Raw genomic sequence first — 22390 nt, forward strand, 5'->3', positions numbered from 1 at the left:
AGACATACTGTTGTGGAAAGCCTTTGTACCTCATTTGTAATATGAATTATAATTGTGTTAAGCTGATGCTAATTATGTGCACTTGCATATCATGATGATTGTCAACTAAAGTAAAGCTACTGAACAACATTATAATCCATGAAATGTGAATTTAATAATAAATCAAATTGGAATAATTTCTGTCTATGTGTCATTCATAAAGTATAACCACAGATTGTATTAGCCTCTAATACCCTTCTATTAGTTTTCACCCCTGCACAGTTTGACCTCGAATCTGCGGAGACCGAAGAAGATTGTAAAGTTACTCCTGGCTCCACCCTCGTGCCCTGGCTCCACCCTACTGGCTCCTGACTCCACCCTGGTGCCCTGCGCCCTTTTTTTGTTTTACAGTCGTTGGTCAAAGCTGATTGGTTGGGTGTCTAGAGAGTATATGCTAAATGGGATCCTTGGGACGATCCTAACCTCAACGAGCTAACTTTAACCCTTAACTCTAGCACTGAACGTAACGATACATATCCATATACCTTCCCTTACTCTAACTCTAAACCTAAACATAACCCTTTACTTTAATCGATTTTAAAACTCAACTTCAATGGAGTGACGTCAGAGTCGGGACCAGGGTTGCCAGATGGGGCGGGTTCCCGCGGAATGGGCTACTTTTGATCACACTGGGCCGGGAAAAGGGCGGTTGGGCTGGATAAATAGCATTTAGGCGGTATCAAAATGTCTGAAAGTTACAAAATGCGTGAAGTTAAAACACACACCCTAGTAGCTACATAAAGTGTGCAGGTTTGTATTTATTTATTTTACAAACATCATTGGCAACAGACATACAGTTTAGGGGCAGGAGATGGGCACCTGCCCAATAGTAATTAGCGGGTTTCTGACAATAAGGTGTTGGGCTGGTTTTTGGTGGATTTAGCGGTTAAAGACTATGGTTAGGCTGGAAATGGTCAATCCCATCTGGCAACCCTGGTCGGGACGTCCCAAGCATCCCACTTAGCATTTATGGAGTAAAAGTGGTGGGCATCACGTGGTGACTCAAAGACCGGCGTTGTATTGGATGATTGATAGGTCGCGCGACCCTGACTTGAGTGTCATATCGATACATTATGTTTAGGCAAATGTTGACCTCTGCATGTATAGTACATAGACCGTGTTTGAGTAGCGTTTGTTGAGTTGTCAGTGGGAACTATTGTCAACAAATTCAGCGGAACTGAAGGAAGTGCAACATTTATAGGCTAACACTGCTGGAAAGTTGTTTTGCACTAATTTCGAGTATATTTAGACTTTGATTGCTCACTTCTCCTTTTCTCTCAAGGCTTACCGGTACATGTATTTGCGCAATTCGCGCAAACGTGTCATTGGCAATAGTGTTGACTGACTGGTGAACTTTGAGGGTTGTAGGAGCTGGATTGTTTGTTGGGATAGATTCATTTAGGACGGGATCTGTCACGAATAGGACACGCTCACTATGTCTGTTATGAATAAACGTCACCATGAGTGAAAAACCAGCATTAGTTGATGGCGAAATCCACGACAATCAAACCATGACGGATTTAGAAAAACACAAAATGATGAAGTCCAATGACCCTGCGGTGCACGTAGAGACACGGCTGAACGGTAACGACTCGATCCCACCCATTCGGCTGTACAGACGGCGGTGGTTTATTGTATGCCTGTTCAGCTCGTATTCTCTGTGCAACTCGTTCCAATGGATACAGTATGGGATTATCAACAATATTTTTATGAGGTTCTACAGTGTAGAGTCTTTCACTATAGACTGGATGTCTATGATATACATGCTGACTTACATCCCCTTCATATTCCCTGTGACCTGGCTTTTGGATAAAAAGGGGCTTCGGGTCATTGCGCTCCTGGCGACTGCCATGAATTGCGCAGGGACATGGATCAAGGTGGCCAGCGTCAGACCGGACCTTTTTGCGGTGACCATGCTGGGACAGTTCTCCTGCTCCTTGGGCCAGGTGTTTATCCTAGGGATGCCCTCAAGAATCGCATCGGTGTGGTTTGGTTCGGAGGAGGTGTCCACTGCGTGTTCCATCGGAGTCTTTGGAAATCAGGTAGCTACTGTCGAACGAAGTCCAAGTTATTCATTGTAAAACATAGTTGCTCATGCATTATACATTTTTGTATTCATTCAACATCACATTCATGTGATTCATAGTACATTCATTTGGTTTCTTATGCAATTACGCATAGCCTGATCACTGGCTCATTCTGTTGAAAGATTATTTTCATCACACGATTGTACACGCATCTTATGGCCACAAAACACGTCAACTTTTGATTGAATACCCCTTTCATTAGCATAATCTTTTAAATATATATTTATTTTCAAGTTTGATTATACCACTAACTTATATATTTTGTATGACCTCTCCTTTAAAATATTTGTAACTTGGAGACCAATTTACTTTCTGAATTAGATGGCTGATTTCCAGAAACTACCATCTATAAAGTGGTTAGTAAGTCTGTAAATATCAAAATATCACAGACAAAAGCCTATGTAACGTTTACTATTGTATTACTATTGCATATTACATTTACTATTTTTCCTCCTTCGACCAACAAATTAAACTTTAACAAATAAAGGTATGAGTTTTCCATACTTCCCAGATGTGTTCCCAGGTGTGTTCCCAGGCGTTTGAGTAAAAGAATAATCAGAAGTTAGTTTGTTTTGTCTAAGGAGGAACATTTTAAAGACATGTGAAATACAGTATTATATCATGGTCTTATTTCATCTGCTGAGTTACTGCATTTGATGTATTCAGCCAATATGGAATTCAGTGTGGCAAAGGCTGTGAGAGTAAACTTTAACAAAAACAACAGGTAGGCTAACTGAATTGTTGCTTATTGACAGAGGTTCTTAATGTCTCCCTTGCTTTAAAATAGACTTGCTGACAAGTCAAAAAAAGTCAAAACAGAAATATGGCTTTTGCCCCATTGATGTTTTGGACTCTAGACCGTTTCACAGTAAATATAATTTATGCAAACAGTGGTTCACATTACCATGTTCCCAGTTTGCCCAATATTTCCAGTTTTGTGAGCTAAACGAACTTCATGAATAGGCTATATTTACATAAGATGAACACGTTCCATTTAAAAATAACGTTGTCATATGCACATCTTTTTGGTTGGGTGCTGGGGTAAACGTTTTGGTTGGGTGCTGGAGTAAACGTTTTGGTTGGGTGCTGGGGTAAACGTTTTGGTTGGGTGTTGGGGTAAACGTTTTGGTTGGGTGCTGGGGTAAACGTTTTGGTTGGGTGCTGGGGTAAAAGCCATACGTGAAGATAAATAACCCCCCTCACACTGATGCTCCTTTTACCACCTTTAGCCTATGTGACATCGGTTTAGCTGAGGTGGATCTTTTTTAGTATGCATTTTTTATTGCATTTTTATTGAAATAACATTTAAAACATGCATTGGCCAATGTCTTACTGTCAATTATATATGTATGATCATGTTTACCTTTCCAGAATGAATAGTAGGCTAATTCATGAATAGCACTGAAATACCAGTATTTCACAACAGCTGACATTATATGCAACTATTATCATTTTCAAGTTGACCATTTCTGGTCAATCCATAATGCATACTGTCTCGAACTATCATCATAGTGTGCAGCTGTATCATAGCTATAGGAACGCAAGGTCTAAGTTTACTTCCTAATACATCAGATGAGAGTTTTTGCACTCTGACCATGCTCTACTATTCCAGTGACTCAGAGAGGGCAGCTAGCTCAACAGAAGAACCTCGCGTGGGAGGGAGAGGAGAATGTTCAGAGTTGTAGGAATTGAATCAATTGGGCTATTTGGGAACATGAGGACTGATGAGGGCATTTACAGCGGGATATCTTGATTCAGAGGTTGTTTTAAAACACCATTATTTTTGTGAATGTGTCTACTATTGAATAATGAAAACAACAAATCCATTGGATTACAGGGTAAAATTCAGCTTTAAAGGTGCAATCCTTAATGAGTGTTTCAGCCAAATTGCTGGCCCACCATTTGTTTTGGTGTAGTGTTCAGTGATGGGCTGGGCAATAGATGCATCCAGTTTGAGTTAGAAACATGTGTATTACTATCAGACACATTACATTTATATTTTCTGCAGAACCCCTCATGCAATGTTTCCAATCTTCTTTACTTCCACCTAATTTGGGGCATGGAAGAGGAATTTTATATTTATTTTATTTGATCTTTATTTAACCAGATAAAATAAATTGAGAACCAATTCTCATTTTCAATGATGACCTGGCCAAGAGGTCCCGGCAAGAATAAATACAAACATACAGAAATACACAAAACAATACATACAATACATGAGAATGGCAAAGACAGCGAAGATAAAATAAATAAAACCAAAGTCAACTAGCGCTATATGTGAAGAAAGAAAGGGGGGGAGGGGGGTTGTATGTGTATGTGTGTGTGGGGGGGCCCCCGGGTGTGTTTTGTAAAGTAGTCCAATCGTTTGCTGCAGCAAAACGGAAGGAGTTGCGGACAAAAGCAGGTAAACTTGTTTTCGGCCGCAGGTAAACTTATGCATGACCTAGGGCTGATCAATAACTGACTCTAAAACATTAACCAATGTAGCGTCCTTGTTGACGGTCACAGAACGGTCCACCTTGCGGAAGGAATGGTGGATTTCACCATTCAAGTGTTTTCATTATTGCTCATCACAGCCTTTTGTGGTCTGCCAAGATCCCTGCAGTTTGTGCAACATGCTAAGAGGTCAGTGGACCAAGTTGGTAGGAGGTATTCCTAGAACGATTACTTAACCATGCTGAAGGTGTGGAACGCCTCAGAGCTGGTGCAGCAAATAGGCGTGAAAAAGGCTTCGGGTTCAATGCATTGTCAGAAGCCCCCTCTCACAGACTCAATCGTAGCAGCAGCGGCGACAGCAGTTCCAGCTGGCATCTTGCCTCTGCTCAGCTGAGGATAACCTTCCAAGGCTTAGTTTCTTCATTTAATAACTAATATTTGTCTTATTTGGAGCTGTACCAACAATAGGGATCAGCACCTAGAAAGCAGAAGATAGGCAGGAGATCAGAGAAGGCAGGACTTTGAAAGGGGCTAATAAGCAGTGACGTTTACCTCAAGAAGAAAGTGAAAAATGCCTCAAAACAACGGTGGGCTGAAGGGCCCTGAGGCAGAATTGGAGCCCAGCTCCAAGACCAGAAAGGCTCTTGCTGCAGGTCTGGATGCTGTCGAGTGGACCCCAGGGCCCCTGGGTAAAAATCTCTCAGTAAGCTCTCATCTAGACTTGATGGAGGCTGGGGACAGAGTTGAGCTGGTTCCCCAAGCAGAGACGCGGCTCTACCGGCGGCGCTGGGTCATGCTGTTCCTCTTCAGCGGTTTGTCCGCAAGCAACGCTTTCATGTGGCTCCAATACGGCATCATCAGCAACATCTTCATGCGCTTCTATAACGTAGACGCGCTGGCCATCGACTGGCTCTCTATGATTTACTTTCTCAGTTACATCCCGTTCATCTTGCCTGTTCTGTGGCTCCTGGACAACCGCGGGCTCCGTGAAGTCGTGCTGGTCGGGGCGGCCTTCAACTGCATCGGGGCATGGATAAAGATCGGCAGTGCTGGCCGTGACTTATTCGCCGTCACCTTCTTTGGTCAGTTTATGTGCTCGGTGGCCACAGTGTTTGTCCTGGGCATTCCCTCTCGCCTGGCCTCCCTTTGGTTTGGCCAGTGGGAGGTGTCCACTGCATGCTCCATCGGAGTGCTAGGAAACCAGGTTTGTCTGCTTGTTTTTAACATGTTATGTGCCTCTATGTGTGTGCATACAGTTTGTAGGCTTGTGTGTTTCTGTGAATGTTTTGAGGGTGTTTGTGTGAGTGGGTGTATCTTGGCGTTATAATGCCCTTTTGCTAATTGCTTTTAAAGAGGCTGAGATTGACACAGTACATTTTTTAACTTAATTATATAAAGCCATTGATTTATACATGCCTCATAAGCCAATCAGAGATTGTATTTACTATAGATATGTCACTCCCTCAATTTAGCCTACTATTGGTTTTGCAAGAGACGCAAATATGGCGCCATTCCCACATGGGGATACATTTCTGACCAATAATATTACCAGGCTGTTATAGATTAGCATTACTGACTTTTGTCGTTGCTATGATTGCATCTTTCTTGTGCTGTTTGCCCTAGAAACCTTTGTGTAAGACTAAAGTCAGAGGCTAGGAAGGCTAAGACAGAGACAAAAAAAGTCACTTTTTAAACCATCACAACAACGATTACACACTTGTGTGATCTACAGTGATCCATTTGAAAAACTGAAAAGCAAAAGCAGCTCGATCCTTTCTACTGTATTTGGTAGAGAGGACAGAATAACAGCACAATCTTAATGTGTACAGTAGGTGTCACACGGTTAATTTAGGGTGATTGTTCACTGAAGGGTAATTTTAGATTTATCTAGGGGAAGAGCAGGCGTAAAAGAGGAAATACAAATGATCTTGTTTTGAATAGCAGTTGGGTGCGTGGTTATTACAGTTACAGTATGTTCACTTTTCATGTCAGGATCGGGTCATTATGGCATCATCTCCTTTCTGAATAGTGTGTTTGTCTGGTAGGGTTACCTGTTGTATTCTTTGACCTCGTGGAACATTCTGCTCTGAGTGAGAAACTGTCATTATTACATATTTGGCACAGTCACTTGACAGACATTTTAACTACCAATGTCCAGGCAAGTGTCATGCCCACAAAGTATTTTAGGCTATTATTATATTACTGATTTGATTTCACTGTGCAGCACCTGCACACACATAGATGAGTCCGAATGTCAATAGGGCTACATAGAATCACAGCTTCATAATGGTTGTCTGCAGCTTATAAAATAACTGAAACTATGTATTCTTGCTATAATGGCAAAGGAATATGCAAAAATTATGAAGCCAGCCTGCAATACCGCATTTATTTTTTCGTCACAATGTAAAATGTTCCTTTGTACCCTGAGTGTCAAAGGCAATTGATCCATGTATCCATTTATGTCAGTTCTATTGAATGTGTCTCGCAGCTTGACAGAACCACAAATCAACAAATGTCTTATTGTTTATTCAACCTCTTGTTTTGTTGTGTCCAGCTACCTGGAAACTCCAATGGCTTTGTAAAAGCCAAACATTGTCAACATTTTTTATCGAAAGTTCAAATGTTTTGAAGGTGAGAAAATATTGTCTGAAGCATTCCAACTAGGCTAGTTTCTTGAGCCTCTTTGCTGGGAATCTAGCAGCTGTCTGCTAGGCCAACAGGTCACCGAAATGGGGACCATAGGAGTCCTGACCTAGATTTAGTTTCTTGCTTTTATGTCCCCCACAATTAAATGGGGAAGGGGACTAATGGATCAGTTTCTATCCGTTTGTATGTCACAAAATTCTGTCCGTTCGTATGTAATGCGCTTTATCGCTGACACCACTGGGACAATTTTGACACAACTTGGGTGAATGATGCGTCTTGCCATTTTCTTACAAGAAAATGATCAAACATTAGAGGAGCAATTCTATTCATTTGTATTAATATTTACAGAAGATACCATAAGGAGCACACAATCTGTACACATAACCTGGACCAACAGGTTCCATACTACTACTACTACTACTACTACTACTACTACTACTACTACTACTACTACTACTACTACTACTACTACTACTACTAATAATAATAATAATAATAATAACAATAATAATATTACTATTATTAATAATAATAATAATAATAATAATGATAATGATAATAATAATGATAATAATAATAATAATAATAATAATAAGAAGAATAAGAATAGATTTTATTTAAAAGCGTCTTTCTCAAACTCAACAACGAAGAGAAACACAACAAACAAAGGCAGCCATGGAGGACAATGTCAGTCAGGACCCATGCCATGCTGCATGAAGGCTAGTCCGAACAGATGCGTCTTGAGTCTGGTCTTGAATGTGTTGAGAGTATAGGAGTAGAATAGCTTCTACCCTCAGGCAATCAGACTGTTAAACTGACCGTCCCCCCGCCTTGTATACTTGTATGTGATGTAATGGCAAATAAACTTGAAACTTAAAACACAATAGTGATAACCTGAATAAGGTTTGTGGTCACCCTTATTATCTCTAGCTTGTATTAACCAACGATGTAACATGTTCCCTGACTTACAGTTGGGCATTGCCATCGGGTTCCTGGTGCCGCCTATTCTTGTGCCCAATGTGGAAGACATGGACGAGCTGGCCCATCACATCAGCATCATGTTCTACATAACAGCAGGGGTGGCCACCGTGCTCTTCATTCTGGTTGTCTTCGGTAAGGTGTTTACTATGCGTGTGTAACCCACAATGAGTCATTTGAGGTTGTATTCCTGTGTCATTACACCTGAGGATGTGGAACATTTAAATTTTACATTTAGGGCATTTAGCAGACGCCTTTGTCCAAAGCGACTTACAACAATAAAAAAAAACGTAATTAAATAAAAAGTAATACTTGGTCGAGATAAAACAACAGTAACATATTAAAACATAGGATATGAGACCTGACAAATAAAGTGTATTATAAACACAATAGACTGGAGGAAGTGATATTTAGTGGGTCATTGATTTAGGATTGTGATCTAAGTCTTAGCTAATGCTGTTTCAGGCTTCTCTTCTTCCCCTTCCAGGCTTCTACTTCCCTTGACAAGTGTCTGTGTAAAAATAGCTCTGTGTGTTGGGTTTGTATGCCTGTGCATTTTTGTATGGTACACAGATGATTCCATTTCCAGCAGCCAGAGGTGACAGCTGTAATTTACGTAGCTTTGGTCTCCTGACAAGAGACAGCATTCTGAAGGAGAGAGAAAGAGCAGACCTGCATAACTGCTCAAATACCCCAAAGTTCACTCAAGGATAGATTGAAGAATGACTGTCATTGAAGTGCATTGGAAAATATCCTGGAAAGTGGGCGAACTACTCAGACTACTCTCGCATTCTAAACACTGACCATCCCTTCTCTCACTTACTTTCACTTTCCTCACTGAATCTCTCTCTCTCTCTCTCTCTCTCTCTCTCTCTCTCTCTCTCTCCTTTTTAATAAGCACAAACATGCAGAAATGTTGTCATGATAAAGAAGGAACAGACGGTCAGATTTGGAGCTGTCACTTTTAGAAGTGGTTTACAGCATGCAATGTCATGAGTGTGCGACACTCTCAGACGTGTCACTGGGCCAGGTCACGAGTTGAGAGGAAGCAGAGCGGATGAACACACCCATTGTCCTGTGGGGGAAGGTCGATCTGATGAGCATTCTGAAAGACAAAAGGACATTTGTAAAGACATTCCATAGTAGTGCCATTCAAAGCCTTGGTACAAATAAGTGACTCGACTTGACTTGCTTGATTCTCACCACAGTAACTTGCTTGAAACTTGAAAGTTAAGGCTTGAGACTTGCTTGTGTGACTTACTCCTGATATTTAACATTGTTGTGGCAAATCAATAATAAGCCTCCTAATTGAACAACAAGAATAGTGTATAAAAATTTTAATAAATACATTTAAATGATGGGGCAATGATGAGTTTGAAATTCTCATTTCTTAAATTTAGGTATGGACAAAACTTCCCTTGAAAAGTCCCTCAGATCTTCCCCATGACTGTTCCTCTGCCCCATGTCCTTCTTGCTTACTCTACCCGGTGACCTCATACCAACTGGTCGTCAGCCTCACAGGATGCTATAGTGTAATGTACTATGAGTGTTTTGCTGAGCCATCTTGGGGGGCCTGACTCATGCCCTGGAACGGACCTATGAGTCAGCATTGTAGACAAAGTTCTGTTCTCACTTTTGGTTGCTGGCTAGTTCCGGTTGAGTTTTATCTGTATGAATGTTGATATAATCTGTTAGGTCCCAAGTACTTTAGGACATAAATAAGGAGCAACTAAAGTGGCTGTTCTGAATGGTCATGCTGCTGACCCATACAATGGGCAGAAAGCCATCCAGAAAAGTAGCGAGGAAGCATTAGGCTGCAACACAAAACAAGCCATACACAAGCCATATACAAGTATAAAACAGTGACAAACAACTGTGAATAACTTACCACTTAGCCTAGGCTAACTCCGACAGGAAGGAGGGGAAAACCATGTTAGTCAACCATGGTTAACCAAAACCATGTTAACCTACTTAGTAGCATAGATTAACTAAACTTGGTTATCTAGGCTGCTGCCTGAGTGACATGGTCCTGTTCTGACACATGTAGAGTTGAGTGACAGACGAAAACTATTGGCTGATACTGCAAGGGAGGCAAGTTGGAGCTATTTTTTTAACTTTACACTTAGACTTCTCATGGGAGGCTAAGGGCCAAAACTGGCTGCGTCAACCTCGTGTGAACCTCAGCGGCGAGTGTGAGTTTCATTTCGGCGCCCATGGTAACGGGATAGAGCAGCCATACAGCCTGCATGATCACGCTGGCTGCTGCGGCAAGCGAGCTAGAGAATCAGAGGCTCGCCTATTTTCTCCTTCTGCGCCAATGCAATATTTCTAAATGAGGCCCCCCCTGGCCTTTTGCTGTGCTTTGACCACAGATAGCATGTAGATCACCAGAAAGAAACAGGGAGATCTGCTTGTGCAGACTTTTCCTTGGTTCTAAATTGGCCAAAACTGTAATTGTTTGACAGAATGTCTGATGTGCTGTCCATATCTCCTTCACCAGTTTTCCAAGAGCGCCCTGAGCTTCCGCCCACCCAGGCCCAGGCTACAGCTCGCAACATCCCTCCAGAGCAGTACTCCTACACAGCCTCCATCCTCCGGCTGCTCCGCAACAGGCCCTTCAACCTTCTTATCCTCACCTATGGTTTGTCCACCCCTATCATTATCATCAATATTTAGCCATGGCCAGTGTGTAACCCATTCCAACTGGCTGGAAGTTTCACAGTAGTAATGTTTTTACTTCAATTATTATACTGTACTGACATTGACAGTACTGACTGAAAATGTTATCTCCCTTCAGACCAGTTTTCTTTCTCAAATGGACAAATGCATCTTCTTTATATTCTGGTCAAACACACACTGAAAACTGTGGGACTCTTGTGAAGAAGCATTGGTCAATTGCCAAGTGTGGGCAATTTTCACACTGCCTCACAGGTGCATTTTTGCATCTTTGCTGGCAAGCAAACTATTAGCCACTCCCAAACAGATACACAAGGAAAAGTGATACTGTATCTCATACATTTGTGTGCATTATTTATGATATAGTAACACGTGTATTGGCCTTTGCCAGAGGGGATAAAGGTCCCTGATAACTCTCCCAATCATTAACAGAAATGGATGTTTATCAATTGTAAGGTTTCTGGTTCATCAGGTGTGTTATCACATAGTGTGTGCAGTCATAAGAGAGCTCTCAATGTCTCCTATTGATTCTAGGCTTTGCATTTGTGTGTGCATACGTGCGTGCGTTCCCCTGGCCTGGTTTGAAACGGAACCGCTGCCTTTCTCCTGACTCATGCTCACAGGCCCCATTTGCCCCTATCAATATTGTATTAACTATGTAGCAGTGCTGTATAGTGTCTAGTCATTGGCTGCTCTCTGAGAAAGCTAAAACCCAATTGGCTGTACACCTCACACTGTGTTTCTCCCACAGGACTGAACGTAGGTTGCTTCTATGCTGTTGGCACTCTGCTCAACCGCATGATCATCGAGCACTACCCTGTAAGTCCTGTCCACTCTTTGCTCTACAGTATGTGGGAAGTGAAACACAGGGTCAGACTTTGAAAAGGAGCTGGGAGCATATTTCATTTTGATCTCAATGCAAATATTTTATTCGGATATTGGAAAAATCATGAAAGATAAAGGGTGATGAAAGGGTTATAACTCAAGTCAAATCTATGTTGTGTTCACCCCCTAACACCCTTACTGTAATATAGTCTGGGCTGCTACTTATCCTTCATACCTCAACAAATTACTTGTTATCCAGAAGAGGTTCCTTAGGATGATCTCTCACTCTAACAGATTCGAACCGTCTCCACCACCATTTAGGAAATATTCATTATTACCCATCAATAAACTGAATATTTTGCAAACATGCTTATTCATACACAAATTCATCAACAACAAGCAAGATCTTCCTTCTACTTTCCATAGTTTCTTTATTTTCTCATCTGACATCCACTCTTATCCAACAAGATTCAATAATGACCTCCACTTACCTTTCTGTCGAACTTCTAGCCACCAATTTAACATTTGTTATAGAGGTCCGAAAATCTGGAACACCTTGAGCTCGCCACTGAGATCAACACCTCGATCGGCTTTCAAAAAGCAGTTGAAAAAATATTTAATCTCGTTATAAGCTGTTTATTTTATATTGTAGTGCTTTTCCCGTTGAGGGGTGGGCTAGATGGAAATCTATGTTTATTTTTTTACTAATCTTACTATCCTTGTATCTATTTTCAGTTATTTTTGTTTGTTTTGTTTTTGTCTTGTGTGTTTGTATGTGCTATCCTACCTTTCTGCCCGATGGATATGATTTTGTTTGTGGTTTCTTTTCTCCTATTGACGTGCAGTAAGTGTCCCTTGATTTTCATTTGAAACAATGATATGGACGTGGAGTGGAACTCTGTACAAGCCTTCTGGGCTTCGTTCCCTCCTTGCACAATTTCTTGAGTGCTAAATAAATAAACTAAACTAAACTAAACTAAACATCTGTGACACTGTGGCTTTTGGCTGCTCTGGAGGTTTGTATGTGGAGGGGGGGTGTCAGCAGGGGGTTGTGTGTCTGCCCATGGTTCTGACGCACTCACTATCCTTGAGACTGCAAAGCCGTGGGGGAGCTTGGTGGCGTGAGCCACGTAATTGGCTCGACTCATATCCTGCATGTCATCCCTCCTCTCTCTCTCTCACACATCCTTCCTGTCAATCTCTACTGTCTCTATCCCATTAACGCAGAAATGCCCTAAAACATTTTTTTAAAAAGGAATTCACCCAACCCCTGCTGCAGGGTGCTGTGGGTCTGATAAACAACCATAATCTCCATCATCACCTACTGTATCTAGACAAGAGATGTTATATTGAGGAGACATTCAACTCCCTTGATTTACACTACGATTTGTGAGAGACAAAGATTATTGCGCCAGTCCCACGTGGGGATTACTTTTCGGCCTAATTACCACGCAATAGTAGATATGCGTGACTGATAGAAATGTTGCTAGGACCAATCACATCTTTCTCGCACTGTTTCCCTGAGCAACGCAACTAGAGCTCTGTTAAGTGGCTTTCTTTGAAAGAGGCTTTGCATAGAGGCTGCCACTCCTACCCTTAAATTACAGTATTTTCGGATATAAATCGCATCAGTCAAAAAATGCGTCATGAAGAAGAAAAAAACATATATAAGGTCATGTTCTCACATGAAAGTCCGAATCGAGACCCGGAGCAAGTGGATGAGTTCGCAACATTGTTGCATAAATTATTTCTCTGATTTGTGTTCTCACAGACCTTCATGTAAACGAAGTAGCATACGCAATCGAAGCAACAGACGTGGTAGTTGATTGGAAAAATAGAAAATTGCCCGTTCGTCCCTCTCTTATCCAGATCAACATGCGTGCGCTGTTGTTTTCCTATGGACTGCCTCGGGCAGCGTTCTCCCCAAAAGCGAAGCGAAGCAAAGTGATGGATGCGTCGTTTCTAACCGAAGCGAAACCACCCTTTTCAAGCGGAGCATCCGACGCAGAGCAAAGCGAACTTTATCCTAAACTCAGTTTCAAGTGAAGCAAATGTTCTAGTGAGAACACCCCTAAGTCGCACTGGACTATAAGTCGCATTTATTTAGAAATTTATTTCACAAAATCCCAGACCAAGAACAGACATTTAATCTGGAAAGGCAAGTTATTCAACTACACAATAGCACACAGAACAACAGGCTGAATAGGTGTCCGGTATGTTAATGTAACACATTAACAGTTATTCAGCTACACAATAGCATAAAGAATATACCTGGGAGGCTGAATAGGCAAAATTAACACAACAAGCCAGCGAGTCCAACAAGCAACTTACCGGTAAGATAGTTCACCAAACTCCCGTTAATGTTTCAGTGGTACAGGAGCAGCATATAATTGTCACCAGAGCGCCCTCTCTCGGCTGTAGACGGTAATGTTTACTCCTTGGTTCATGTCAGTCAGTATGAAATTCTATATATTTTGATATATAAGTCGCACCTGACTATAAGTCGCAGGACCAGCCAAACTATGAAAAAAAAGTGTGACTTATAGGGCCCTATTATGCACTTCATCAATAAGACGAGGCGGTAGATCTAAACTTACGACGTGGAGGCGTGGTTAAGGCCACTTTGCTATTATGCGTGCTGTAGTGGGCGCCTAAAACCCGGCGCTAAGCAAAGAAATTAGTCATGGGTGTGTTTTGGGCGTCTTCTCAATCAACCCAATCAGCGTGCCAGGTGCCATTCCCTTTAAGAACCGGCTGCGTTGAGTCATTAGCGCTATGCTATTATGGAAGTCCTGAGAAGGAGGTCAGCGCGCTTCTCTGCCTCTCCCTTCTGAAATAAAGCATTTATACTGTGACCGTAATTGACGTCTTGCCGTGGAGCCACGTGCGTGTTCATGTGTGCCCACATGCATGCGCAAACCGCGGAGGCGCGCTCGTGTTTCAAAACGTGCATGAAGTCTAAACTTAAGAACTTTTCAAACCACTTCTTAGCGATAGGAGCAAAGTCAGATCGCATAATAGCAGGGGCGCCTAGTGCACTTCATTAACATATGAACACTCCCACAATGAGCAATATATGCACGGGAGTTTTACGTCTTATGTGTGGGCGCCTATCGACACCTGCATAATAGCAGTAGCGCGTATGAAGCGCATAATAAGGGTGGGGGTAGGTCTTAACCTGGCGGTGCGTCTTAATTAACACTTAAGACGGCAAGTTAAGAAGTGCATAATAGGGCCCATAGTATGGTAATGGGTTTGGAAGCTGCACCCTTAAAAACTGTCTTGCCAATAAGATCAAGTGTTTCTCATGTCCATTTAAACCTTTTTCCAAGTACCAATGTTTGTTTTATTTTCATGACTCATGACTTCTTTCTGCCATGCTCTGTTTTTGAACCAGGGTGAAGAGGTGAATGCTGGGAGGATTGGCCTCACCATCGTCATCGCAGGCATGCTTGGTTCGTTGATATGCGGGATCTGGCTTGACAGAACCAAAACATACAAGTAAGACATTACAAAATATGTAGATACTCAAGACTGGAGCAGGACATTCACTTAGGGCACTTTCACATCTAGTTTGTTTGCTAAAGTTCTAATAAGAGTCTGATGTTTTTTGTTTATTTCAGTTGTTTCTTTTCACTTTGCCAAGTCAACTACAATTGATGCCCAAACCCTAAACATATTTAAATCTAAGCTAAAAACCGTCATGTTTTGCAGCAGTTATGATTAAACACAAACACTTCTATCAATGTATTTTATCCATTAACTATTATCTTATTAAATGTTCTATTTACTTCATATATTACTATTATATTATATTATTATTATTTGCTATACAAATAAACTTGCCTTGCCTTGCCTTGCCTTGATGAAAACAACCATGTTCATGCATGCCAGCTATTCAATGGAAATAAATTGGTGAGTAAATCATGCATCAATCTTGTCCTACAAAGCATATAAAGATGTCCCTAGCTTGCTTCTCCCAAACCAATACATATGTTGATCTATGCGAGAAAAAGCTAATTATAAACTGGATGCTCATATTGCATAAATTGATATTGTTTCTCTGAAAAGACATCAAAGCAAAGTGGCTTACTGTGATTATCATGCAAAAACGTATAAAAATCAGATTCTGATGAATCCTCATCAAGACTGGCCTCAGCAGCAGCAGCTCTAGTCTGCACCTCTGTTAGAGCTCCTGTGTTTGGGCCGGTTTGCATTCTCACCAGACTGGAGACCAATCCTGATTCGTATGGAACAGAGCTGAGACCACCACCGGTGCAGCTTTTCGGTGCACACCTGAGTGCGGAAAGAGCAATCTTACTTGTCAAAAGTAACCAAAATAAGGCAGTAAATACACAAACTACTTGTAAATGTGAAAGCCACCATAACAAGATGGTTCACTATTTGCAACAGTGCCAACACCTGAAAAAACAAGTGTAGGCCTAAGTCTTAAAAGGCCTAAGTCTTCGATGGTGAACCATCGACCTCACGCAGAATTTGTGTTTGATGTTGTTTTTCATGAAGTGACACATTTTGAATTTTCTTTTAAGTGGGCTTTGTTTGTTGTTGTTTCCGAGCTGCATGACCGAGCTGCATGAATGGTTTGTGTTTGTTTGTGTTTGTTGGATGTTTTGTCTCCTGCTGGCTGTGTCCCGAGGCCTAGCTTTGTTTGTCAAGGTGCAGCTAGCTGATATCTCTTACTCCGGCTGTCGCACCCACCCCATGGGGTCACTGGCCATGTGTTCACAGACACCCCCCCCACACACACCCACCCACTCCAAAGTGCTCTGCTTTCCCCAGTGACTCATCCCTGTGAGAGTTGTCAGGTCTTGGAGGAATGCTTACAATGTGCACATCATCTTTTAACATCAACATACTGTACAGCATACAAACATTAAAAAAAAATATAGATATATTTTTGTTCCTTCTATCACGGAGACTGCCAATGGCCCCGGGCTTGAGCTAGATTACTCTTCCTGCTACGACTGGTGGATTGATGATTCACTTGCTTAGTCAAATTTATTAATTGTAAGTCGCTTTGGAATAAGGCGTCTGCTAAATGCCAAAAATTTAAATGTAAATGTAAATGTAGAGGACCACAGTGGAAATAAGCCTCTGGCGTTCGTGTGTTATCCTTGACGTTTTTTTTTCTTCTCTTTTATACTTGTATGCTTTTTAATAACTGTATACCCCAATTTAAAACCGTGTCGTGTCTACAGCGTATATGCAAGGACGTGTATAGCCAGCCATTGCAATAGACTCCTGGCTTGTACAGTTGCAGTGTATATGACCTTATGGTATATATATATATATATATATATATATATGACCTGCAAGGTAGAGCCACATAAAGTGTACTTATTCACAATAATTATTTTAAAGCAATGTTTAAATTGGTGACCTCTTCAGGAGAAAGTAGTGATAATTTGACTAGAATTTTCTTTACTGTGTCTTTTTGGCTCAATTCCTACTATTGTAGTTTGACTTTAAAAGGATTATTCCACAAGCTTGAGCTTATGCTGGTATTAGTGTAGTGGTTTCCAAAGTTCACAGAACAATTCCCCTTGGAGCTCCACCCAAATTAGCTGATAGCTGTTGATGGCTTCCATTTCAATGTTTTGGGTTACTTTAAGTGATGCACCCCAGATAGGCCTGATTATGTGGATGTATCAACAGCACCAATATTCCATTATATTCCACAAAACTCTAAACTGGTGATTGGTTCTGTTTGTGACATGTTGGTGTGTCCGTGTGTCCTCCAGACAGACCACGCTAGCCGTCTACCTCATGTCGTTCGTGGGGATGCTGGTCTACGCCTTCACCCTCAGCCTCGGTCACCTCTGGGTGGTGTTCATCACTGCCGGGGCTCTTGGGTAAGTCCATTTCTCTAACATGTGCATTGACTCATACTGTATAGATATCCCTTACAATTGAAGTGCAAACAGCAGGGTGGTTCAGCAAACACTATGTGATTACACTTTCTAATGCAGTGATGGGCAAACCTTTTTGGTGGTGGTCCACATAAAAAATATTAATTCAACCTTTATTTAAACTCGAAAGTCCACTGAGGTTCCCCTCATTTACAGAGACGACGAGTGGAAGTCGCAGGCCAAACAATATTAACCACGGCAGTTGTTAACCAGTTACACTGCAAGAAAAACTGTGTTTTTCGACCAGAAAACCCCTGTGCCATCGGAAATTCATTTCTTAACAAAAATAACTATACAACACTGCTGAACAGTTTAGCTGTTGTCATTACAGTAGTTTATTACTAATTTATTAGTAGTTGATGTGTCCACACATTACAGTAGGCATTTCTGTATCTTAAATTTAAATTAATGCAATAAAACTCTTGTTTTTACTTTTTGTTGACATGCGTAAGTGAAATTTTGTTTATAAAAGTTTCAATGTTTTGATTATGCATTCATGGGGGGACATGCATACATGTAACAAGGGCAGGCGCAATAAGCCACGGCTTCAGCCTACACCTTTTTGGTCCTAGTGTTATGAATTGTGACTGTGTACATTTCTTTTTTATATCTGTATTGTGAATTGCATAGGGGACCAAAATAAACATTCTCAATCAATCAATTAAATGTGCTTATTAGCACATCAAAAAGGTTAAATATAAACAAACTTAAATTTGATTGATTCAATTCATTAAGTAATTGGTGTTGTAAACATGTCAAATACTATTTGATAACTCACTGATGAAGGAACAGCAGTTCCCTCAATAAGTGATGTTGCATTTTCCTGTACTTGTCGGTGGTGGTAGCGACATCTAGTGTTGAAACTAAGAAGTCCAATGTGCTTACAGTGCAATTTATTTGTATAGACTATTTTGTAACGGGCCATATTACTTTTTTTTAAATTATTATTCATGCCGGGCCGCATGAAAACGGTTGGCCTGCGGTCCATAGTTAACCCACTCCTGGTCTAATACAAACCTTATAGAGACGATGGAAGAGAAATGTGAGACAATATTAAACCAAAGCATTACACAAACATGTGAAGTAGGGAAGATATGGATATGTGGAAGTAGGAGATGGAACACCATCTCATGCAAGTTATTTTAGTGAGGTAGTCAGAAAGTGTAATTGAGGCAACTGCTCATACCAAATATTATAATTAGGGCTGTCAAACGGGGCAAAACCACCAAATAATCTGCATAAGATGTTCTTAACATACTGTTATTAGCATATGAGCATATGAGCATATTCTTAGCCAATAACAATTAATCTAGGTGAGATAAGTGTCTGTACCTCTGTAACTGGTGAAATAAAATAAATACAGGTTCTCTCCCATATCCATTGTTCAGTCAGGACACTCATGTCACATGAAAATGGTAATACATTTAAGCTTGTGTTGTGGCTGAAAGTGTCCCAAGAAACCAAGAGGGACTAAACCATAGTGCTGCTCAAAAAGCCGTAGCCTACACATATACCAAGCCACAACATAAGAAAATGGACATGGCGTCACTGACATGGCGTATATTTATTTATTTATTTATTATTTATTTATTTGTTGACCAGGGACAGTACACATTAATAAACCAGTTGGTAAATGAGTCAGTGTTAGCCAAATTGCTACTTTTCAACTGTTGTCCCCGTGGCCAATTTATCAGAGCAGTATAGCAATAGGCTCTCATTAACTAACTAGGCCTACTAGACATTATATACAATATTATTTTCAGAAAAAGCATGTAAAAGCATGTAAGACATACATTACAACAATGAACTACATCTAAATTTAAGAGATACAGGGCATATATATATATATATATATATAACAAATACAGGGCATATATATAACAAGTGCAGAGTAAAAGGAACAAGTACCAGGATTTACATGGAACATTGAGAATAACATTGTAATTAGTGCTCACACAACTGATTAGCAATACGCCAGTCTTTAAGATTGTGCTTGAACGTGTTGTACGTTTTACTATTGCGTATATGTAATGGCAAAGCATTCCAGAAGTGTGCCGCTTTCACTGAAAATGCGGACTGGCTAAAGGAGCTTGTCCTATGTGGAATAACACAATCACCTCTCGAGACAGATCTAGTGTGCCTGCTACTTTGAGTATTTTGTTTAGTGAAGGTGGGGCCAGTCCATGAAAAACTTTGAAAACAAGACATGTATCAGAAAATGTAATAAGGTTGTCCCAACTCAAAAGATTGTGTTTGGTGAGTATACTGCAGTGATGGTAGCTCTTGGTTTTTTTATCCAGCACTTTTAAAGCCTGTTTATGTAGAATTTGAACAGATTTTTTTTACCTGTTTTTTGAAAGAGAGATTAGAATCAAGGAACATTCCTAAATATTTAAATACAGAGACTACCTGAAGCCTCTCACCAGCGACATATACATCTGACTCAGGTGATTTGCTAGCTCTCTTTGTGAAAAACATACAAACTGTCTTTTTGACATTCAGGTGAAGGCAGGAAAAGCCATTTGGTTACATTTATCATTGTGGAAGTAAGTGCAGCCTGCTCTTTGTTTCTTGCATGCACATAAATCGCTGTGTCGTCTGCATACATTTGAATATCACAGCCATTGCAGACATTAGGCAGATCATTGATATACAAACTGAATAATAAAGGTCCTAAAATAGAACCCTGGGGTACTCCTACATCATAGCTCAGAGTAGATGATCTGTCATCACCCACTCTAACAAACTGGGTTCTCCCTTCAAGGTAGGATTTCATCAGTGTCAGAGACTCTGGAGAAAAGTTGAAATCAGACAATTTTTTTATTAGGACATTGTGATTAACAGTATCGAATGCCTTTCTGAGATCAAGAAATCGCTCCTACTACACCCTCTTTATCCATTTTAAACTTAACATTCTCTATGAAGAAGCAGTTGGCTGTGTCAGTGGAATGCTTAGCTCTAAAGCCGAACTGCATAGGATGTAGCTGATAAGGTGAGTTGTTGAGGTGTGTAGTAAGTTGCTCTGCAATACATTTCTCAGCTATTTTAGAGACAGCTGGGAGGATACTGATGGGCCGATAGTTGGTAAGATCAGCTGGATCGCCTGATTTAAAGATGGGTGTTACTAAAGCTGATTTCCATCCTTTTGGAAACACACATTGCCTAAAAGATTTGTTGACAATGCTTGTGATTGGGGGAACATATATATATATATATATATATATATATATATATATATATATATATATATCTTTGACCCTAGAGTTCTTGAATAAAAGGTTAATGTTTTAATAATAAGCCCTCATGCCGATGCACAGTAAACAAAACGACTAAGTAAACCAACCGGCACTGCCTACTACCTTAGGTTGTCAGGTATGTGGCAGGGTGGAAGGGAGGTATGTGGCAGGGTAGAAGGGAGGTATGTGGCAGGGTAGAAGGGAGGTATGTGGCAGGGTGGAAGGGAGGTATGTGGCAGGGTGGAAGGGAGGTATGTGGCAGGGTGGAAGGGAGGTATGTGGCAGGGTGGAATGGAGGTCTGTGGCAGGGTGGAAGGGAGGTCTGTGGCAGGGTGGAAGGGAGGTCTGTGGCAGGGTGGAAGGGAGGTATGTGGCAGGGTGGAAGGGAGGTATGTGGCAGGGTGGAAGGGAGGTATGTGGCAGGGTGGAAGGGAGGTCTGTGGCAGGGTGGAAGGGAGGTCTGTGGCAGGGTGGAAGGGAGGTATGTGGCAGGGTGGAAGGGAGGTCTGTGGCAGGGTGGAAGGGAGGTATGTGGCAGGGTGGAAGGGAGGTATGTGGCAGGGTGGAAGGGAGGTCTGTGGCAGGGTGGAAGGGGAAAATAAAACAAAGGGAAATCACTCACCTCCCTGCTAGGCAAAATCAAATGCCGCAAGGTTGGCAGATCGGTGGTTTGAACCCCGGCTGGCCACATGTCAAGGTCTCCTTGGGCAAGACACGGAACCCCAAATTGCTCCCAATGAGCGGGCCGGCGCTTTGCATGGTAGCTTGCCGCCATTGGTGTGTGAATGTGTGTGTGAATGGGTGAATGAGAGGCCGTTGTAAAGTGCTTTGGAATAAGGCGCTATATAAGTCGGTCCATTTAGCATTTAGACCCCAGACAGCAGAGTCATCCATCAGCCATTAATGTCTACTGTACTCTATGCGTAACGACAGAGGTCATTCTAGCATTATGTGAAATAACAGACTATGTGTCCTGGGAATGTGCAACGTTCCTCACCTGGGATTAACATTAGGAGGTCATTCAAGATCTGGTTAATATTGGCCGGTCATTCAAGCATTATGTTACCTAACTGTTGTTGTAACTGTTGCACCACCCAATCTGCTCATCTCACTGTATTACTAGGACAGGGAATTTTGCCCTTTAGAACTGGCACTCTACTCTAAGCTCGTTGTACCCGTACAGTGTATGCGAAGGCAAGATACTAGCCTACAGTATCTTGGTACATGGGGAATATTCGACCTAATGAATTATGTGTTTACAGTGAAACAATTACTGCTACAGTTACTGATTGACCAACTGATATCATGAAACCACCTTCATGGTTCTGTGCTAGACTAGTTCACGTCCGCAACTCACCAGGGGTGATGATAAAGATCTGAATGCTCGTTCTACTCTTACACTACGCCATCGCCATGCCCACCCTGGATCCTGGCAACTGCCTGGGGTGTGGAGTGTGAAATGTGATAATGTATTGTCTAAACTGCACTCTATACTGTATACCGATCTAGCCTAGCATAACTTATATATGTTTTTAAT

General features: G+C 41.4%; 1 protein-coding gene across 5 annotated transcripts in view; it reads left to right on the forward strand.

Annotated features, from left to right (window-relative positions):
* The first annotated feature begins 1200 nt into the window (after positions 1 to 1200).
* The window catches only part of LOC308167035 (choline/ethanolamine transporter flvcr2b-like), a 33725-nt gene continuing 12535 nt past the window's right edge, over positions 1201 to 22390 (forward strand). For all 5 annotated transcript variants that reach the window (XR_013937698.1, XR_013937699.1, XM_080541382.1 and 2 more), the window contains exons 1-6: positions 1201 to 2081; positions 8180 to 8321; positions 10687 to 10827; positions 11614 to 11681; positions 15085 to 15188; positions 17450 to 17560. Coding sequence is in view for 3 of the 5 variants with exons in the window: in XM_080541382.1 (XP_080397508.1) it covers positions 1500 to 2081; positions 8180 to 8321; positions 10687 to 10827; positions 11614 to 11681; positions 15085 to 15188; positions 17450 to 17560 (1148 nt within the window). In the remaining 2 variants the exon portion in view is untranslated. The remainder of the gene's footprint in view (positions 2082 to 8179; positions 8322 to 10686; positions 10828 to 11613; positions 11682 to 15084; positions 15189 to 17449; positions 17561 to 22390) is intronic.

The sequence above is a fragment of the Nansenia antarctica genome (genome assembly GCF_963989245.1).
Source record: "Nansenia antarctica genome assembly, chromosome: 1".
In the NCBI taxonomy this organism is placed as follows: Eukaryota; Metazoa; Chordata; class Actinopteri; order Argentiniformes; family Microstomatidae; genus Nansenia; species Nansenia antarctica.